Source organism: Echeneis naucrates, chromosome 22, assembly GCF_900963305.1.
Source record: "Echeneis naucrates chromosome 22, fEcheNa1.1, whole genome shotgun sequence".
Taxonomy (NCBI): Eukaryota; Metazoa; Chordata; class Actinopteri; order Carangiformes; family Echeneidae; genus Echeneis; species Echeneis naucrates.
In genome coordinates, this window is record NC_042532.1 from 21,639,700 (window position 1) to 21,660,200 (window position 20,501).

Genomic DNA, 20,501 nt, shown 5'->3' on the forward strand with positions numbered 1-20,501 from the left:
ACTCCCCAACAACAAACTTTGGCCCTGCTCTATGTTCCCTACAGATAATATCTAACTCGGCCACTGAGCAGTGATAGCTAACATCTCTTTGGGGTCATCAGGTGGGAACCTCCTTTCACCGGTGTTTCATCTAGTTAGGCCACGACACCTCCAGGAGGCTAAACAGTGCTCAGTGGCGTCCCAGAGTCACCCCCCCAATGCCAGCCATCACCACTCCTCACACAAAGACAACTATCTCAAACAGCACCACTGTCAACTACTCTGACCTCTCACCAACTGCACCAGTGAAAGTAGGGATGGGATACAGACCCTGGTTCGGGTGCAGGAGGTGGAGGACAAGCTACACTTGCAGAGTCAGAAAACAAACTCACCTGAACAGTCCTATAATCAAACCAAATCAATCCAATACAGACCAACTCACCTGGACTAACCTCCTGGTCTCAAAGAGGCTCAAACAGGCCACACCCTCCACTTAAATACACTTCCTCTTCCTGGATTTCTTCCTCTGCTTCTCTCTAGAGTCTGTCTGTCTTTAGAGCTCCCCCTGCTGGGCCCCCAGCTACTATAATTCTTCTAACCCAAATCCACTGACTGGATTTTACGGCCTCATCCAACATTTCTCTGACTATTTTCCTCACCCTCTGTCCCCTTCCTCCTAACTCCTTTCAACAAAACAACAGCAGATCTGGCTACAAACCCTCTACATCCTACTTCCACTGGACAAATCCTAACCTTCCATCCTCGCTGCTCAGCATCCTTACCCAGATCTGCATACCTGAGCTTTTTCCTTTCATATGCTTCTTCAACTGAATCCTCCCAAGGCGCAGTCAGCTCTATGAAATATACTTTCTTTCTACTCCCAGACCACAAAATGATATCAGGCCTTAGTTTTGTACAGGCTATTTCCTGGGGAACAACAAGCTTTCCTCCTAAATCTACCTGCATCTCCCAGTCACTAGCATCCTCTAAGCTGCCTTGCTTCCTTGTTATCTTATTAACTTTCCCTCCCCTTTTGAACAAACTGTATTGCAACTCTCTTTGTCTAACCCTAACCCTCCTAAATTTGCCTGCCTCCGTATATCTTCAATACCTGCAGCTAAGCTTTTTAAAACCTGGTTATGTCGCCACGTATATCGGCCTTGTGAGAGACTAACCTTACAACCTGACCAGATGTGTTTTAAAGTTGTAGTACCTGAACACAACAAACATACCGGGTCTCCTTTTACCCAGAGTTTTAGGTTCTGGGGAGTTGGCAAGACATCATATGTTGCCCCTATCAAAAATCTAATCCTACTTTCCTCCATACTCCACAGCTCTTTCCAACTAAGCCTTTTCTTCTCTACACCTCCCCAGTTCAACCACTGTCCCTGCTTAGCCTGAGGGTTAGCCCTAACCCCATATTTCCTCCTGTCTACAACTAGCTTCCTCTTTTCTTTAGGACCTGCTCTACTCCACACCGGTTTGCCTGGGCCAAGCCCCAATCCCAATCTGTACATTACCAACAATCTCTGTATGCCTAAGAGTTGCTTTCTCTTCCTGCACTGACGTTCTTGGATTCCATTTTCCCCCCTTCGTTGGGTTTGGAACCACCTTACAAACTACCACATCTTTACTCCCAGATACCAGGAGCTCTGTCCTAACCTTAGTACATTTAAACTCCTCCACTAGACCAGATACTGGGAGCTGAAGTATCCCTTTCCCACACAGTACCACAGTGCTTAAACATCTCTGAACCCCGAGCCACTTCCTGATGTAACAGCTTACTAGTCTTTCCATTTTCTCTGCAGCAGATATTGGAATCTCATATCCTGACAGTGGCCACTTCAAACTGGGAAATAATCCAAAGTGCAAACACCACAACTTCAACTTTCCTGGAAGTCCTGATTTATCTATTGTATCCAGTCCCTCAGTAACATCCTTCCTAAACTGCACTTCCTGTTCTCCGTCATGCAAATCTGCCTTGTACCACCTACCGCGGCTCTTTACTGGTTTTTCCCTAATTATTGGAATTGCCTCTTCATCTATTACAAACTTTCGATCACTTAATCTTCCTCTACTTATGAGATACTTCTAGACTTACTAGGCTTGATTTTCATACTAGCCCACTTTAAGTTTTTATTAAGTCTCTCAAGTATTCTTTTCATACACGGTACCATTGTAGTTATCAACGTCATATCATCCATATATGCCCTAATTGGAATAAGGCGCAGCCCATCCTGCCGCCTCTCTCCACCTACAACCCACCTAGAAGCTCTAATAATTATCTCCATTGCCATTGTGAATGCTAATGGAGAAATCGTACACCCTGCCATAACACCTATTTCTAACTTCTGCCAACCTGCTGTAAAGCCTGCTGTACTTAAACATAGTCCGATATCCTGGAAATATCTTCTTACTAAATTGACAACTACTCCAGGCACTCTAAAATAATCCAACGCCTCCCAAATAAGGCTATGTGGCACTGAACCAAATGTATTTGCTAAGTCCAAGAATATCACATGCAAATCTCTTTTCTCACTCTTGGCTGCCTGAATATGTATTTCTCAGGTACTCTTCTACTTCTGTCTTTGTTACTTTGAGCTGCTCTCCCTTTGCCTGGTTAAACAATCCTTTAACAAACTTGAATGGGTCCCTGTAAAATGCTGTTCTTACATATTCTTTCTTTTTCCTCTTTTTCCGAAGATATTCACCCCTGCTCTCGCTGACCCTTGGAGTATTTTCCTTATCTGACTTGTAGCTCATGCTGGTTGTGACAAGGCTGCTAAACCTTGCCAGTGCTACCATGGATTGCTAGTCCACGGCAGCACCTTTGGGGTCTTTGCCTCCTGTCAGCTGTCTATCAAAGCTGTCACATCAAATTAAAAAAGAAAAGTTTCTTTGTGAGGGGAAAAGGCTGCTGAGGAAACAGACGAGCCTGAGAAAGCTGCCTTTAGGTTCGGGGTCAGAGAGGATGTTCAGAGGACGCTGCTGATAAAGCTCCATACGAGTGCACAGTGGATTCACTTTATTGTGACATTTAGAAAGCTGCAGTTTTTATGCTGATCGGATCATTTTATTTTGTTGCATTTATCTGCTTCACCTTAAAGGCCGGGTTCCACAGTCCCCTCCATGTGAGGACATGGAGAGTTAATGAGCAGTGATTGTGCTATAAAGGATGAAGTCATGACAGAAGACAGTTAGAATGAACATTTGGAGTGTATTTATTAATATAATAATAAGAAGAAGAAGAATGAGCAGAATGCAGTGTAACCTTTAGTCAGTCCAACTGATCTGAGAATCTATTGCAGAGAAGAATCACAGTTATAAAAATATTTTTCTTCACACGTCGGAGTTGTGTCAGCGGCTTTGTTTCATTAAAACTTGCTTTTATTGCCCCTTTCCCTTAAAAATCCAAATATAAACAACGCACAGACACCAGAATCCGCTGCAGACTGACTACGACGACGGTGATCTCATTGAATATTTGAAGCCAAATGAATAGAGATGTGATCCAACAGCGAAGTCAGTCTCATGATATTAAAGAGTCTTCCACTTTGGGAATTTGAAAAGAAAACAAACAAACAAAAAAAAAAACACCAATATTTTCTGGATACTGTATTTTCATTTGTTTGTTGTATTTTTACAAGTAAATTATATTTTATTCCAGTTTAATAATTTTAATTTAGTTTTTCTTTTGTAGTAACAAGTTTTATTTTATTACCACAGTCAAAGGAAACTTGTCAATGAGAAATTTTAGAAGATAAATAAGATTTTTTAAGAACTTTACAAACTTGATGTGATTTTTTTTGGAACAACAACCTGAAATGTTGTTTTGTTGTTGTGTTCTGACAAAAAACAAAAACAAACAAAAAACAGCAATTATAAACACTTATTAAAAATACCGTGAGCTCGTAGCTTCCATGCAAATTTTAAGTGTGATGAGAGATTTTTTTAGGCCTGAGGAATCCTACATGTTAGTTTTACTTCATTTTATCTTATTTACTTTTAATTTCATTAAATTGCTAAAGATTTGCATAAATAAATAAACACATGGAGTTTATGGTGTTTATCATCTGCAGTGATGCAGTGGAGGACAAACTGATCCCCACTGGGCCTTTAATAATAATCTGATAATCTTCAGTGGAAAAACAGAAAATAAAAGTGCTGCCACAGGAGGAAAAAGAAGTCAACAAAACATTAAAGAGACGATATTTATCAGAGGGAATGGTTGATCTAACGGATCGTCTGCTGAATGGTTTGAAATGTTACAGCTGCTGATCATTGCTGTGAAAACTACAGACCTCCAAGTTTCCGTCCACTAAAAGAGCTATTTAAAGACACCGTCAATCACACAACGCTCCTGCTCAAGTTCTGATTCCATCGTGCATTTCACTGCCTTTAAAGGGTTAGGGTATATATTCTGAAGTTAAAAGAATTGTTTCCTCACGTGTTGTAAGACCACGTGAATAAAAATGGCAGTTACGTGGTTTTTATTATGACAGCACACATCCAAGCTAAAGTATGGAAGCCCATCTCTGCTGAGAAGAAGAAAAAAATCAAAATATAAAATAAACTTTTGGCTTCTTAAAGCAAAATGACGCTTTCAGGCAAAGAAAAATCAAATGATAAAAACACAAACATACAAAACATGATGTATGCAAAAAAGATTAAATTAAATGATTAATTAAATTCCCAACTTTTAAAAATCAAAATTATAAGGATTAAATAAACAATAATAGAGAAGTCCAAATTTAAAGCAAAACGATGGAAAAATATTCTGAAGAGATCAAATGAGAAGAAAAGTCGAACCTATGGCTTTTTTATTCTTGACTTCGGCAGTCAGTATCTAAAAGTGTGAGATATTGTATATTACACATTTTGCATGGACAGAAATTGGCTTCCAGATGATATGTGTGTTCAGATGGATCATCTCTGTTTAACTGAAGTCATTTTCTTTTTGTGCTTTAAAAACAAAGAAAATTTTAATTTACCTAAATAAGCCCAGATTTGTTTTTTAAATTTTCTGGGAAGTTTGACAATAAGAGACAGAAACCTAAATTAAAATCCCACCCACAATAAAACTAACAAAACAACGGAGATGGGTAGTGTAAAGATGTCCCCTCGCTCTTTATAATATCATAGGAACAATATAAGATTTGATTTTACAGTACATTTTCTTTCTTTGTTTTTCCAAAAGCTCCGGCTGTTTTTTTAGTTTAATGGAACTGAGTGTCAAGGAGCATCACTTTCTGAAAACTCTTATTTTGAAATACTAAAATAGTTCAGAGAGACAAAAACGCTCAAATCCCACTGGCTGAAGGCTGAAATTTGTCCTGCAGGAAGTCCTCATATTCTGACATATCCAGTCACAGATCCTCAGATTATGATTGCACGTTGTCCTTTAAATCGGTAAATAAGTCACTTCCAGCTTCTGGTCTGCGGTCAGTCTGTTTCCTGTCCACAGCTTCTTTGTGGCTGCATTTCCTCGATGCCAGAATGTCATCAACATTTTCATTCCCAAAAAAACAAAGAAACAGAAAAATGTAGAAAGTGATTCTCTGCATATTCAGACCAGGAGACGATGAGTTCTCACTGAAGGTTCGGATGGAAACGTCCACGTCTTTCTGACTTCGTTCCTGACGGCGTCCTTGGCCCGGCGGTCTTTCTCTCTGTGAGTCTGAAGGCACTTGATGTCATGGCAGAGGGTGAACTTCCTGTTGGTCCACCACAGACAGACAGACGGATGTCAAAGTTAAAAATGTCTTTTTAAAACTACCGCTGCGTTGGTCCGCACGCCACAAAACGAAACCTCCTCTTCAAGAAAACCAAAAGACTCCGCCCACCTCCTGGTACAGCACTGTGGATCTGGGGGTAAGAGGGCTTATGAGAGGTCATGGGGGGGCACATTCAAGGTGTTATTTCCTCTTTTTGAAAACTCCAGGTGTTCTGAGTGTCAACATCTTCTTGTCAAACGATCCAGCTCTTTCGTTCTCTGATCTTCTCAGAATCATCTCTCAGGTCTGAAAACCTCCAGAAGCTGCTGACTCATCGCTGACCAGCAAAGAGAGTCAGCAGCTTCTGGGTGCGTGATTATGGGATGTCAGTGTTTGTAAAGAAACGTGAATTCTCTCTGCGGTGACTCAAAGCTCAGGCCCTGAAATCAATCAGTCTGTGTGTAAATCTCTAAAAACACCTTCCACAAATATAAATCTATGTTTAAACAATCAGTAAAATATCTGGCAAATATAGAATTGGTCTGCAAATACACAAACAAACTCCACAAGGCAAAATACATCAGTGGATTCAATTAATTTGTGGATAACATTTGCAACTAATGTCCAGCCCCCTAATCCGTCCTCTGCGGTAGCCCCGCCCCCTAACCCCTCCCCTCCTTCCTGGTCTGTTTCCTTCTAAATGGAGCATCATGTTGTATTTCTGACTGAGACCATAAACTCATCAGGAAAACTTTTACTGAGGAGGAGGAGGGACATTTTCCCATAGACTTCAATACAGTCTGCCAACCAGAACAAAGTTACCAATGTCAATATAAATATCTACAAATGATTTTTACTTCACAAATAGAAAATTAATTGACAAAAGTCTTTTTGAAAACTTGAATAGTGAGAAAAAGATTCACTGACTTTTATTTGTGGAATTAGTTTGTTTGTGAACTTGCAAATACATTTTTTTGTTTGTGAAAAGTGATTTTATGCTAAGCTATGCTAACACCTTCTGTTCACTGCCACGATCCTAACTCTGTCTTTGGTCGGGGTGGGAGACGGGGGGGGGGGGGGGGGGGGACGGGGTGGAGTCAGTGGTTGCGGCCTTGTGTCGTTGTGTGGGCGGGTCACCTCTGCCGGCCAATCAGAGCCAGACTCAGAGTGAGCCACAGCTGCCATATATGGGTGAGAGACTCCCCCAGGTCTGAGTAGGGGAGAGAGAGGGAGAGAGAGTTCAGTGATGACGAAAAACTAATCCACCATTTTCTGGAGATGTGTTTGTTGAACTCACTCTTGGGGGGAGGCTCTTTGCATTCGCCCTCCTCGATGGTGACATTATCAATGGCGATGTCTCCCTCAATACCAGAACCGCGGACGCCCTCCATCACCATCTGCCGCAGAGGAGACAGGAAGTGAGACTCACAGGCAGCCGTGTGTTTGTCTCTTTGTGGTGATTGTGGAGGTGGGTGTGGTTTGTACCTGGAAGGCCGTGGTCGGGTGGATGTTGACCATAGCTTGACTCCAGCTGTTTCCTTGGTTACCGCTCAGACTCCACACTGAGGTGTCCGTCACCGTCTGACCTTTCTGACGCAGGAAAACATTCAAAGCTCCTACAGGACAAACGCCAGCTGGTTAGTGATGTCATTTTCGGCAGCATGCTGTACCTGAGACGGCGTGATGTGGCTCCGCCTCACCTATGTGTTTCCCGTACATGTGGTAGAAGAAGGCGAAGCAGTAAGTGGGGCTGTTGGTGACGGCGGCGGAGGAAGAGGAGGAGGTCTTTGAGTTAATGTTGAAGGTGGGAGACAGCAGCCGAGCTTTGTCTCCCTCCAGCCTCGGCCTCGATGTCTCAATGTACATGTAGAAACCTGAGGTCAGAGGTCAGAGGTCAAGGGTCAGCTCATGGACATCTTTTGACTTAATATTGGACAGAAGCTATGTGAAACTGTGGAGGGCTGTGATTGGCTGTCACTGAAACTGACATCATAAAGTAAAAACAAACTGCTGTTAATAAATTGTCAGACTGTCAGTTTTGACTGTCTCCATGGAAACACCCGCCCTCCTGAAGCCTTAAAGCTCTGCATTGTTTGGATGGAGGCTCCAAGTGGGCGGGGCTTAGTGCATGACTGAAGGACTTTGGTGTGACATCACGAAGTTCAGCTCCTGAATCCAGACTGTGACTTGTTTATTTCAGTTTTTAATCCGTCTGTTACTCTGCTCTCATTCAGTCAGTGACGACCCTCCTCTGGCTGCTTCACTGACTCCCCAAACATCACATAACATGTGTTGCAGCTGCAGGCGACACCACAAGATGGAAACACAAAGACTCACAAAACATAAAAAGAGCTACACACCCAACTCCAAGGTGAAGGAAACTCAGTTTCCTGTTTCCTGTTTACTTTGATCTGGATAAATAAAGTTTTCATTTTCTCAGTCTTTACATTGTTGTTGTTGTTGTTGTCTGTCTCCATGAAAGAAGGAAACAAACAGGCAGGTTTAATGAGTGTCCTTCGGCTGTCCTCGCCTCTCTGTTCAGGGGAAGCGGGACAAAGAGCCGAGCTCAGTGTCACTTCGCCCACATGAAGGAGACAAGCAGATGTTTGGAAGCATCTTCTTATGAAGCCCAGAGCTGGACCCTGCCCCCTAACTAACAGCTCATCCAAATATGGTCGAAGAGGAAGAGCCGTGACAGGAATCAGACTAAATTCTCCCCTCTGTCGCCACGAAAGAGGATCTGACCTCCTGAGACCAGAACGGCTTTAGGACATTTAACATGGCAGTCTGTGTGTGTGTATGTGTGCGTACCCTGCTTGGAGCCCGTGTGGTCGGAGCTCGGCCCGGTGTTCGGGGTGTATTTGGTGTCTCGTGTGGCGGCGCTGTGCCGTGTCCAATCAAACTCGTCGGTTTTGTCCTGAGAGAACAAACACAACGCCTCGTCCTCGAAACCACACCGGAACTCCCCTGAACACACAAAACACACAGACATCAATGATTACCGCACTGGATGAGTGGCTGCGTGTAGAACGTTGTGTTGGACTGATACTTACTGAGATGGGGGTTAACGGGAGCTGTGAAGGGACAAAAGACGAGCTCCGATTAGTCACAACATAAACAGTTCAATCCTCATCTATCTGTCTCGTGTTGTTCTTGACATCTGAAACACACACGACCTTTAACTGATGTGAAGCCTGCAGCGCATCTGTTTCAAATATCTACATACATTTCATAAACACATAAACATTCACAAAGTCGGCTTGAATGATTTTCTGATTATAACTTTGTTTTCTCAGATATAAAACTAATGAGTATGTGTGTGGGTTTCTCAGCTTCCTGTCTTCATACTGTCCCAGATCTGTTGCTCCAATTCAACACCAGTGCTGTTCACACTGTGACATTACACACACCTCTCTGCTGTAGGCCACCACAAACATCAGATTAAAATGAATTAGCTGTTAATTTCATCAATAATCACCCTAACCCTAACTCAAACATCATCATGTCTGTCCGATCTGGACCAGTTAGCTAACGTTAGCCACAGACAGGCTGTATGATGTCATCACTGATGTCATCACCTTCAGTCGAACTGACCTTTCCCTGATACTTCTTCTTCTTCTTGGGTTTATTGGTGGTTGGCAAAGACATTATGGTATCTTTCCCCCTTTATACAGTACATTATGTTCTACTGTTCTACTGTTTCCTGCTGATCACAACAGTCACATTTTCCTGATGCATGTTTCTTTATTTTATACAGTGTGCTGTCCTGAATGACCAAATCGTAACCTTGATATTAGTGTTACCTCTTTGCGGGATCTTACTGTCTATCTTGTAATTCCAACTCTTCTTTGAATTCTATAAAAACATCTGCATGTCCTTTCTTCTTCTCATTGTTTTTGCCACCTTTCTTTTAACTTATGCTTAACTTTGGTTTTCATTTTGGTTTTACTTAATGCTTAATTAATTACTTAATACTTGAATGTCGATGACCTTTCCCTTACAGTGTTTTTAGCATTTTCTTCTCTGATCCTGACAAATCAGATCAAACATGAAGTCCTGCCTCTTAATTGTCAGCCATGATCAGGCCCCATGATGTCACAGGAGGAGGTGACGTACCGCTGTATGTGATGATACGTTCGGTGGCGTCCCCCTCCCCGTAGCGGGTGATGGGGGTGAGGCGGACCAGGTAGGACTCAGGCCTGATGAGCTCGGTCAAGTTGTAGGTCAAGAGCTCCCCTTTCTGGATGTTTCCCTCCATTGGAATCTCCTGCTCCCACCAACGAGACTGACCCACCTGTAACACAACGACAACACGACGACGACACAATTACAACAATGATATCACAATCACTAACAGCTAGCTGTTGATTCATTAGCAGTTCAGTCAGCTGTTTATTTTCTTTGATCATCTGAGTTGTGACTCACTCGTCCCTCTCTCTGCTCATTTTATTATTCAGCATGATGCTGCAGAACCAGAGACCTTCATCTGTCAGAGAAGATTTGACCTCCAGATATCGACCACAGCGTCACACACCTTTCTCCTTCTTCATGTGTGAAGTGGAACACTTCCTGAAGTCAGAGCCCTTCATCCTGACTTCAGTATGAGCCCTCTCTGACCTTCAATCAGGAGTCTCCTCCTTCAGCTGAGTGAGGAAGAGGAGAACAAACCTTCGTCCTCACAAGGTCTAAAACTACAATCGAAGAAGTGGATGGCAGGTGAGCCGCCACAGCAGCACATTAAAAATGAGAAGTCACGTTTTGTTTTCTTGGAAAACTCTGCAGCAGACACTTTGACTGAAAGTCTGATTGGTCTGCGTCTGACTCCTCCTCCTGGGTCATCACCTGTGATGTCACCCACCTGTCTAATGCCGAGTCTGTAGGCCAGGATCCGGTCCACAGCGCCGGGCTCCATCTGAGTCCACTGCAGCTTGAAGCCATAGACACGGGGCCGGTTCTGCCACAGAGCCCCGTATGTGTCGTAGTAAAACTCTGGAGCATAGGCCTTTCCTGAGGACACAAGGGTCAAAGGTCACACAGTGTCACAGATGATTCCGTCTGCTCCTGGTCCGCATCAGAGCGGACTCTTCCATAACAACAGCAGATGAGGCCCACTCACCTTTTCAAAATAAAACATTGGTTTGTTATTTATATAGAACAGTCTCTTTGTTTGTTTGGTCCAAAGCGAGAAGGAAGACAAGAAGGATGATGAGGAGGATGATGAAGAGGAGGAGGAGAAAAAGGCGTCCGAGTGAAAAAGCAGAAGAGTCTGTTAATCTCTGAGCTGGCAGGATTATGAAACAGTCAGTGTGTGTGTGTGCACTGTGTCAGTGTGTTTCTGCTGATGCTGCAGGTTGGGGGATTAAACCACCAAAGAAGAAGAGTCACCTGAGTGGACAGCAGCCACCGTGTAACTCTGAGCTAAGAGCTGATTGGCTGATGCAGCTGCTCTGGTGCTTCAGTGTGACACTGTCTCTCCAGCGCCGGAGATCAGGGGTCAACCTGGACCCTGTACGGAGGGTCAGGGTTGCAGGTGTGTCTTTTATTCTGACACTCTGCTGCCGTCTGATTGGCTACTGCAGGATGAACATGTGTTCACACCTGATTAACAACGCAAACGTCCCCTCAGCATCAACATTTCCCATCAACGCTCCATCCCCAGCTTACAACTTCCCTCTTTAAGCACTTTCTGCTGCTGCTCGGCGCCCGATAAGAGGCTTAATGCAGCCGCCACTTTTCACAGGAAGACTCTTGCAGCGCTGACAGGGCATCTCTGTGGGTGAGCTTTCATCTGGAGGGGATGGAGGAACCGGTCCACACTGCCTAACCACTTCCTGTACGACGCCTCATGAGCCAAAGACAACCCACATTTACATTTCAGATTAAAACCGGAGGATCACAGAAGAGGGATGGAGGTAGTCTCAGACTCTCTTTGTCTGCTGGAGCTCAGGATTGAAACATGAGCTCAACTCTAATAAACCAACAGTCCAATCTGACATCATTCATCAGTCATCCAACAGCAATCTGTTCTCACCTGTGACCAGGAAGGTGCAGCGCCCCGCTCCCGCCTCGTTGGTGATGTCACAGGTGTACTCGCCATAACCCTCTCGGTTCAGAGCTCGGATGTGGTAAGTGGTGTCATCTTTCTGCTCGCTGAACTGCCCCACGGTGAGCAGGCGGGAGCCCAGCTTCCACTCGTATCTCAGGAGGCGAGCCGGGTGAGCTCGCAGCAGGCGGCAGGTGAGGCTGAACGCTCGGCCCAGAGCCTGACGGATCTCCGTGAACTCTGGCTCCACGACTGGAGGGACTGTTGGATGCAAGAGACGTGTCAACAATACAGCTGCAAACACACACACACACTTAAATCTGCCGGCTTCTTCATCCACACAAAGGGGAGAGAGCGAGCAGAGATAAGATCATCAGGCTGACAGAAATTCAAACTCTCTCTCTTGTTTTATTGCTGTTAGAAAATCGAAAGGCGTCATGATTTGTTGAACCTGAACTGACCTGAGAGCTGACTCACTGTATTCAAACGATAAAAGGAATAAATCCAGACTGAAGACTAAATTTAACTGACACTTCACTTCTTAATGAAGCCAAAAATTCTCCCAAATAACTTTAAACCTCTTAAGTATTTCAAATATTTAAAGTGTGATGAGCATTAACCTCTGAGCTGCTCTGCTGAAGGGCACGAAGGCAGAGTCAGATCTGCAGCACAACTTCACAGGTGACACATTCTGAGCCATAGACAAAAAGCAGAGAGCAGTGAACCCTGACCTCTGACCTCTGAGCAGCAGAGGGAGGAGTCATCCTCTCCAATGGAGACGAGTGAGAATGCTGGATAATTTCTCTCAGCGATAAAAGATTCTCTGAAACTCACTCTTCAAATTTTACACAAAATGAAAGCAGAGAAAAATCTGTTTTCTACATTTATTCAAACAACCTGCTGATGAAACTGGACCTGGACTCTGGTCCAATACAGCATGATGGTTATTTAGAGGGAGGTAGAGGATTAGGGGACGGGGATACTGTGTGACTGACACATTGAACCCGTCAATCGGGATAGAGGACAGAGGAGACCAGCTTGATCTTCTCCCCCAAATCTGGTTTAAAAAACAAAGTTGACGACTTCAGGCAGTGAAGGTTTGGTCTGGAGAGCCTTCAGTTTGTGTGTCCATCTTTTCCTTTATCGCTGGTTGTTGGATTTAAACATGATGTTGGGGCTCTGTCTGTTTGTTTGTAATGTAGCTGAACCACAGCGGAACGACCAGCTCAAAAAATAACAATAACTGATGAGAACGCTTTTTAAAGTCCAGTCTGTGACGTACAGATGGAAAACTGTTAAACACACACACACACATGCCCCCACCACAGAAATGTCTCCAGGACCTACATGCTGTTCCAGGAACATCTAAAGGTCAGTCGGACGCTTCTGCCTTGAAGCAACCTTCCCCCTGTTTGAGTCCCATAATGCACCTGTGGCCCTGGTGTTGGCGCTCATGATGTTGGTTTTCATGATTAACACATGACATGACACTCATGACATAAGTTCTGCTGAATGTTACAGCCTTGAGCTAAAAAAAGGCCTCCTTAAAAACTTTCATCCATCATCAGTCATCGTCCTCTGGGGCTGAACCATGAACTCAACCTGCAGGTCCTCCACAGACCACTAGAGACAAGCACTGAGTCAACCAAAGTCCAACCAAAGAACAAAACTGTTCTGGTCTCTGGTGATCAGTTCCTCCTCAGAAAATTGTGGATGTGGCCTGTTTATACAAAATGAATCCATGAAACATAAATGACATTTACAAACGTGTCATTTCACCTTCAGGCAGTTCAGAAAATCACATTAGCGTGCATTATGCCACTAAAGGAAACAAGCTCGTCACTGATCATCTTGTGTTCTTCTGTCTGCCTTCATTTGAAGCTGTGTAAAAGCCCCGAGGACGTTTTTCTGAGGGATTGAAGGGACATCACCTCTGAACTTCATTGTCATCCTCGTAATCCAGAAAAAACCAAGTCAGTGAGGGATTACTGTCAAAGTAAAGCCCTTCAAATAGAAACTACTTACAGCTCATTTGAAAGGTTTTATCGTCAAGTTTTATATGGACTCCAACGGGCAACCCTAACCCGAACTCATTCAAGTCAGAGGAGTATTTAATTAATAGGCAAAGGGAAATAAATAGTTTGTGTTTGTTCAGAATTTCCCATCAGTTACACTTTAGGTTTCGTTTACAGTCAGAGCTCTGTGGTTTGAATGTTGTTTAGTAATCCGGCTTTAATTTGCTCCGCGTTGCAGCAGGAAGTTCAGACAGAAAACGTTTCCTGTCTGAGTCCGGAACAAACCGGTGATCACTAAGACGCTTGTGTCGTTTGCTCAGTAAAGATATTTTGAATCGTGGTCAGGTGTGATGTAAACAGCTCTCAGACATCGAAGTGTTTCCACATCAGGACGAGTTGAGCGGCAGGATTCAGTCTGACAGCCTTTTAGTGCCAAAGCCAGAGGCTGAGGGTGTGTGTGTGTGTGTCCTGTCACATCCTCTTTATTTAGAGCAACATGGCGCCCTGTAGGTGGGACGTAGCATGACTGGGAGGTCATGGGTTCGAACCCTGACCGCAACAGACAGCATGTGTCTGAGCGGCTGCTGGCTGCCCTGGAGCAAGGCATCAGCCGCTACCTGCTGGTTTTCCACAGAAATAGTGCTGTTATCAGTCAAATCGGCTGCTGTCTGCTCTGACGGATGTGATGAAGTGTGATTGGATGACACTGCTGCTGCAGGGCTCAGGAGTCAGCGCTGCAGTGCATTCTGGGTACTGGCTACAGCAGTGTTTGTTTACATTTGGAGCAATTGTTTGTTTAACTGAAAAGACACTTGAAATGTGACAGAGGAAGACACGAGGGAGACCAGGGCACGATACTTCCTGTAGTTACACTATCAGTAAAAGAAAAGTACTTCTTTTGTGTGTGTGTGTTACTCACACTGCACCACCAGCTGGATCAGGGCCTCTCTCGGTTTCACGTTGAAGCCGTTGTACTGGCTGGTTTGGCAGCGGTAAGTCCCGCCCATCTCTCTTGTCACGTTGTTGATCCTCAGGACACCGTCATAACTCTCCATCTGGGCGGAGCCATCTGGCATCAGAGCAGTCGCCGCCACCGCTGGCCCGCTGTCCTCCACCCGAGACCACAGGATGATTGGTTTGGGTTTCCCTGAGACCAGACACTGCAGGTCCACGGTGTCGCCCTCCTGAGCAATGAGGTGAGAGCGCCCCCTGGGGACGGTCAGCTCTGGAGGGACTGCAGGGACAGAGAGCAGGGGTCACACCAAGACACGAACTGATGATGAACTTCCTGCTCAGCTCGTCCTACACCTGCTACAAAGGGAGCTGCATCTCGATGCCTCCGAGTCCCCTGGGGAACCCCGTGGAGCCCTCATGGCAGCTGCCTGCAGAGTTACCAGGTTTTCTGTCATCAGGTCAGCTTGATATCATCCTTCGGTTCTGTTGCTAGGCAACACCTAGTGATGCAGGGCCATTGTTTGTCAATATAAGGAGGTTGAAGGTTGTTGTAACCATGACAACAGAGATCATCTGAATCATCTAAATGATGTTACCAACATCACCAAACATGATTGTGACTATAGTAACCATGGTGATGTAGGTAGAAACTCTGCTCTCTGTACAGTCTGTGTTTATTTTTGTCACCATGACAGCCAGGGTCACGTACACTGGCCGTGGATGGAGCACTGCCTCAACTACAATTCCCAGGGTGCATTTCACTACCAAGCAGCTGATCAGAGAGACCAAAGGTCTCCAAAATAAATTCTTGCTGTAACCATGGCAACATGGGGTGAGTTCATCCCACTCTGTCCACTGGTTCCACAGGTGACATTAGGTTCAATGCTATGACCTCCATCCTTAGAAATAAACTGCCTCTGAAATTGTACCATCTCCATGGAAACAGCAGCTGAGGCTCACAGGTATTACAGTGAGCAGAAACTTAAGCAACCACCGTTCCCTGAAATGCTGGATGGTGAGAGCGGTAACCCTGTTTAATGTGGAGTTTGTCCTTCACTGAGAAACACACAGGGAGATGTTAGGGGGGTAGTGGGGGTGGTGGCATTTATTCCCTCATGGGAACGCAGCAGCAACCCAAGAGCGACCTTTTTTGCCGCTGGGTCCAAGACCAAAGAAGAAGAAAAAGACAAGCAGCAGTCGCTTCAGTTTACCTGACAGCAGAGACACTGCTGAAGCCGCCATGTAGAGTTCACTCTGAAGGTGAATTCAGATGATGTCAGGTGGTCTGGGCTGAATGTTAAAGGTCCGTTCGGTCTACAGGTAGACCTCCAGCTGGTCTCTGATTCTAAATCAGGTCCAGGTTCTGTACTAATACAGTGAAAGTCTTAATGTCAGTCCTCAGAGAAATGGATTCAGGAACTGAGCCTGAAAACCAGGACAAAAAAGTCTCCGCTCTCACAAAAGAGAAGATCAGTCATCTACTTCTACACCTTTATTCAGTCAGGAAGTCTGTGGCTCTCTGCCAGCTCATAACTCACCTGTGGTGGATGAGATGTTGACGTCAATGCTGATCTCTGGGGTTCCTCTGTTCCTCAGTGACGCCACACAGGTGTAGGTACCAAAGTCGGTGAACTTGAGGTCGATGATGTCGAGGTTGGTGGTGCCCGGAGAGACGTCGGTGTCAGTGTGGGTGATGACCATCCGCTCGGAGCTCCTCAGCGGCCGGCCGTTCTTCAACCAGCCGAACTGCAGCTCCTCTGGGGGCGTGGCTTCCACCTGGCAGCTGATCTTCACCTCCCGGCCGATCTGGATATTGTCATCGTTGTGGTAAGGGTCTGGCGTGATCCAGAAACGACCTTTACGGAGGCCTGAGGGAGATAAGGGTGAAAGAGATCAACTTTAGTCCTGGACTGAAACCTGAGCTCACCAGAGCCTCAGGACCTGGTCTGTCTTCATGCCCATCTGAGTCAGGCTGTCTTGGACATCAGTCTGGTCCAATCAGCTGGAAACATCAGTAACTTCTGCTCTGATGAATGAGAACACAGAAACAAATGGAAGCCTCCTTCACCTGAACCAGATCTAGAACCAGAACCAAACCTAAAGCAGGGACAGCAGAGTCCTGACCCCTTCTATGGGATGTGACCTTTCTGCTGGGGAGGAACTAATCTGTCCAAATGGGTTTAATTTGGGTTTAGTTTAATCCTGGAACCGCCTGTGTTCTGCAGCTGTCACTCATTTCCCGCTCACTTCCTGGGTCCACACAGGTGATAGCTCACCTGACAATCACATGATGATGCTTGAACCTACCTGAAAGGGGCGGAGTTTGCATCATGTCACAGAGAGATGAAGGCGGAGCTTCCCTTCCAGTCCAAGAGGAAACCAGCAGCAGGTTAACGCTAAATGCGTGTATGTGTGTGTATAAATAGCTTCAGTTCATGATGTGAGCAGCTGATTGTCCATGTTCATTAAGATTAAAGCAAGAACAAAACCCCGAGCGTGTGTGTGATTGAGTGTTTCACTGCACCAGTAAAAGGTCTGTTGCGTAACCAGAGATGAGTCCACGACTGTCAGCACACTGTAGGACAGTCGGACTGTGGAGGGTTCAGACCAGAACTAGGTCACAGCTACACACACACAGCAGGGGGTTTCCTGTCATGTTTGTTTATCAGAACATCCATCACCCTCCTCCTCTTCCTCCCTTTTCTTATTCCCCCTTCTCTTCCTCTCCTCCTCAGTCTCAGCCTCAGTGAATCTTCTGATGCTGACTAAGTTCTTAATGTTTCCTCTTTATGAATCATATTAAATCTGTTATCAGACAGAAGGCTCCATCTGTTCTAATATCATGCTGCGTTCAAACCTCGTTAGGAAAAAACAAACCTCCTTATCGCTCCATGCTGGTTTCCTCTTATCACCACACAGTCAAGGACGCGTCATCAAAACTTTACAAAGTGCTGAACATGTTCGGGACAAACGCTGCAGGAAATGACTGCATACAGCAGGAGGAGGAGGAGGAAAAGCAGAAGGAGGAAGAGGAGGAAGAAGAGGAGGAGGTGAAGGAAAAGAAGGAAAAAGAGGAAGAGAAGGGGGAAGAGGAGGAAGTGGAGAAGGAAGAGGAGGGGGAGGAGCAGGAGGAGAGAGGGTTTCTGAAGAGTCCTCAGTCGGACTGAGCAGGTCAGTGAAGTGTCCCACCTCTGACCAATATGGTGGTGGATTTCTTGGCAGGATTTCCCACGTTGTTTGACGCCACGCAGCTGTAGGCGCCTCCATCATCAACGGTTACCATGGGGACAGTCAGGGTGCCTCTATTGACGACACACCTCTTCGGGAGCTCCTCTCCTCCTGGCCTTACCCAAGTGAGGGTGGGGGGCGGGTCTCCGCCGGACGCCACACACACCAAGGTAACGGTCTCCCCCGGGTTCACCACCAAGGGGTCGTCCAGGAGCAGTTTGATAGAGGGAGGGGCTGCGGAGGAGGAAACATGGTTAATCACAGTCACACTAATTTATGATTCAGGTTTCAGGTTTTCTAAAATTCAGCTTCAAGATTTTTATTTTCATTAAACAAACAAACAAAAAAAAACAAAACAACAAATGCAGATTCAAAGGACATCACTGAATCAGTCCTGATGCCAGGACACTCCTGGACCTGAGACAATGAAGACAGCCTGATCTGGACTGTCCAAAGTCTCCTTTAGATAAAAGGACATTTTCATTTCCTGTTTCAAGGTCCAGATTCACAGTGGAGGACGAAGGACAGACTGAGTCCAGAGTGAACAGTCCAAAGTGGACACAGCGTCTCCGGGACATTAACCACACGTCTCAGAGCTCAGACTGTTTTAATGCCTTCAAAACTGCTCCGAGATATCTGGACTATTATGGGATTGATCACATGATTGATGCTGGTCAGGTCACGTGCAGGTGCATCATGGGAGTTCTAAACATCCCATCATGATGACGCAGAGCAGCTGCAGAAATAATAACGAGGGAGATAAAAATAGCTGGGTCGACCTCTGCTAAGCTGACATCATGTAAATCCCATCAGCCCCTGGGGCAGGGCTGCAGATCGCCTGTACAGGTCAGAGAGCTACAGTCTGAGCTGCACGAGAAAAATCATTTATTTATGATTTACATGTACAGACAGGTAGAGAGAGATTAAACTAATACAGAGAGAGAGAGGCTGCAGCATTTTATATCAGCGGTGGAGGAAGAAGAGAAAACAAAAAGTCAAACTCTGGAGAGAGGAGAGCATCTGCAGAGACACCCTGAGCCCGGAGGACTGGACTCCTCTGGACCTCTGTAGTCCTGATCCTGGAGGTTCTGGATCAAGACGTTGAAGCCGAGAGGTGGAGCCTCCATGGACCAGGACTTGCTGGTCCAGTAGGAGGTCCTGGAGGTGGACTGGATCCAGAATGGACCCCCTGACTGTCTGCAGGTCCACAACAAATTGATGTGAGTGCGTTCTAAAGGCTTTCTACCAGAACCAGCAGGAACTTCAGCAGCTCTTCTGTTGGATCAGACCATCGGTGACCTTTGACCCCTTTGACCTCTGTGTGTGCGAGTGTTACCTGTTCTGTTGCTCAGACTGAAGTGGGCCGTCTTGTCTTCGATACTGCAGACGTTCCTGACAGACGAGATGCACGTGTAGTCGGCGTAGTCCTGAGGACGGAGATTCTTCAGCTTCAAGATCTTCGTCTCACCCTGAAGCACACACAGTCCAAAAATTCTAACTCCATTCAGGTTTTCATGTTTCTTAAACCAAAAATCACTGATCATCGCTCATTGCTCTCGATGGCGTACATGTTCTCTGACTGACAGACGGAAAATCATGTGCAGGAAACAATTTAAGTTGTGTTGCTTTTACTTGACTTCAGGTGACAGTAACATGGACAAAGACACACAGCTGTTGTCTGACCTGCGTGAAGAACGGCTCGTAGATCTCCACCCCGGAGTCGGAGCCCTGGCTCAGCACCTCCTTGCCCCTCCTCCAGGTGTAGTGGACCGGGGGGTTGGAGTTGGCCACACAGCGAAGAAACACCGTCCTCTCGAAGTAGAACTGCTCTTTGGCCTCTCCGACACTCTGATGGACCGTTATCACCGGGTCATCCAGGTCTGAGGAGGACCAACATCTGGTAAGACCAACAACCTGCTGACCAATCACTCCTTTGGCTGGAGAGGCTGACCTCACTGAATTGGTCTGAAGGTCATTAAGGAGTTTCTAGTGGTCTTTGATGAGACTGATGTCCCTAAAGTTCCCCTTGTCTGAATTTACTGTTGTTCAATCTGACGGCCGGTCAGTTTTCCTGAGGTGGAGATAATTGCTGCAGAGCCAGAGGCTTTTTAATTGGCTGGAAACACAGTGAGCTCCCTGATCAGCTGACAGCAGCCAGCCAATCAGAACCCACTGCACTAATGTATCTGGTTCTGAAGCCGCCACCAGCAGAGAGCCTAAAAATCACTAATCCACTTCACACAGTGCGATTCAGCATTGAAAAAACAGCTGCTGCAATTACACGGAGGCCAAAACAAGGTGCCTCACCTGCTGCTGACTCCCAGAATGCACTGGGAATGCTGCCATATCGGCTGCAGGTGAATGGTGATTTGTCCTTTTTCCTTTGAATGATGTTTGAAAGCCTGCGAGAAGAGTTCAAGTACCTCTTCAATCCCTGTGAGGGCAGTAACCCTCCCCAGGATGTTATGGCGTTTACAACAACTCTTTCTTTTTGTTTTTGTGACTGGGAACTTTCCAGGAGAAGAAGATGAAGGCGACTGTTGTGTGAAACCCCCCGGAGGCCGCTCT

At 45.7% G+C, this 20,501-nt stretch overlaps 1 protein-coding gene across 1 annotated transcript in view; it reads right to left on the reverse strand.

Moving 5' to 3' along the window:
• Window positions 1-3,193: 3,193 nt before the first annotated feature.
• The window catches only part of mdga2a (MAM domain containing glycosylphosphatidylinositol anchor 2a), a 30,065-nt gene continuing 12,757 nt past the window's right edge, over window positions 3,194-20,501 (reverse strand). The window contains exons 4-17 of the mRNA XM_029494063.1: window positions 19,617-19,813; window positions 19,270-19,402; window positions 17,895-18,167; window positions 16,244-16,573; window positions 14,671-14,985; window positions 11,725-11,997; window positions 10,552-10,700; window positions 9,810-9,987; window positions 8,747-8,767; window positions 8,505-8,660; window positions 7,394-7,567; window positions 7,179-7,309; window positions 6,991-7,090; window positions 3,194-6,903 (exon numbers count right to left, since the gene is read on the reverse strand). Coding sequence (XP_029349923.1) covers window positions 6,827-6,903; window positions 6,991-7,090; window positions 7,179-7,309; window positions 7,394-7,567; window positions 8,505-8,660; window positions 8,747-8,767; window positions 9,810-9,987; window positions 10,552-10,700; window positions 11,725-11,997; window positions 14,671-14,985; window positions 16,244-16,573; window positions 17,895-18,167; window positions 19,270-19,402; window positions 19,617-19,813 — 2,507 coding nt within the window. The 3' untranslated portion in view covers window positions 3,194-6,826. The remainder of the gene's footprint in view (window positions 6,904-6,990; window positions 7,091-7,178; window positions 7,310-7,393; window positions 7,568-8,504; window positions 8,661-8,746; window positions 8,768-9,809; window positions 9,988-10,551; window positions 10,701-11,724; window positions 11,998-14,670; window positions 14,986-16,243; window positions 16,574-17,894; window positions 18,168-19,269; window positions 19,403-19,616; window positions 19,814-20,501) is intronic.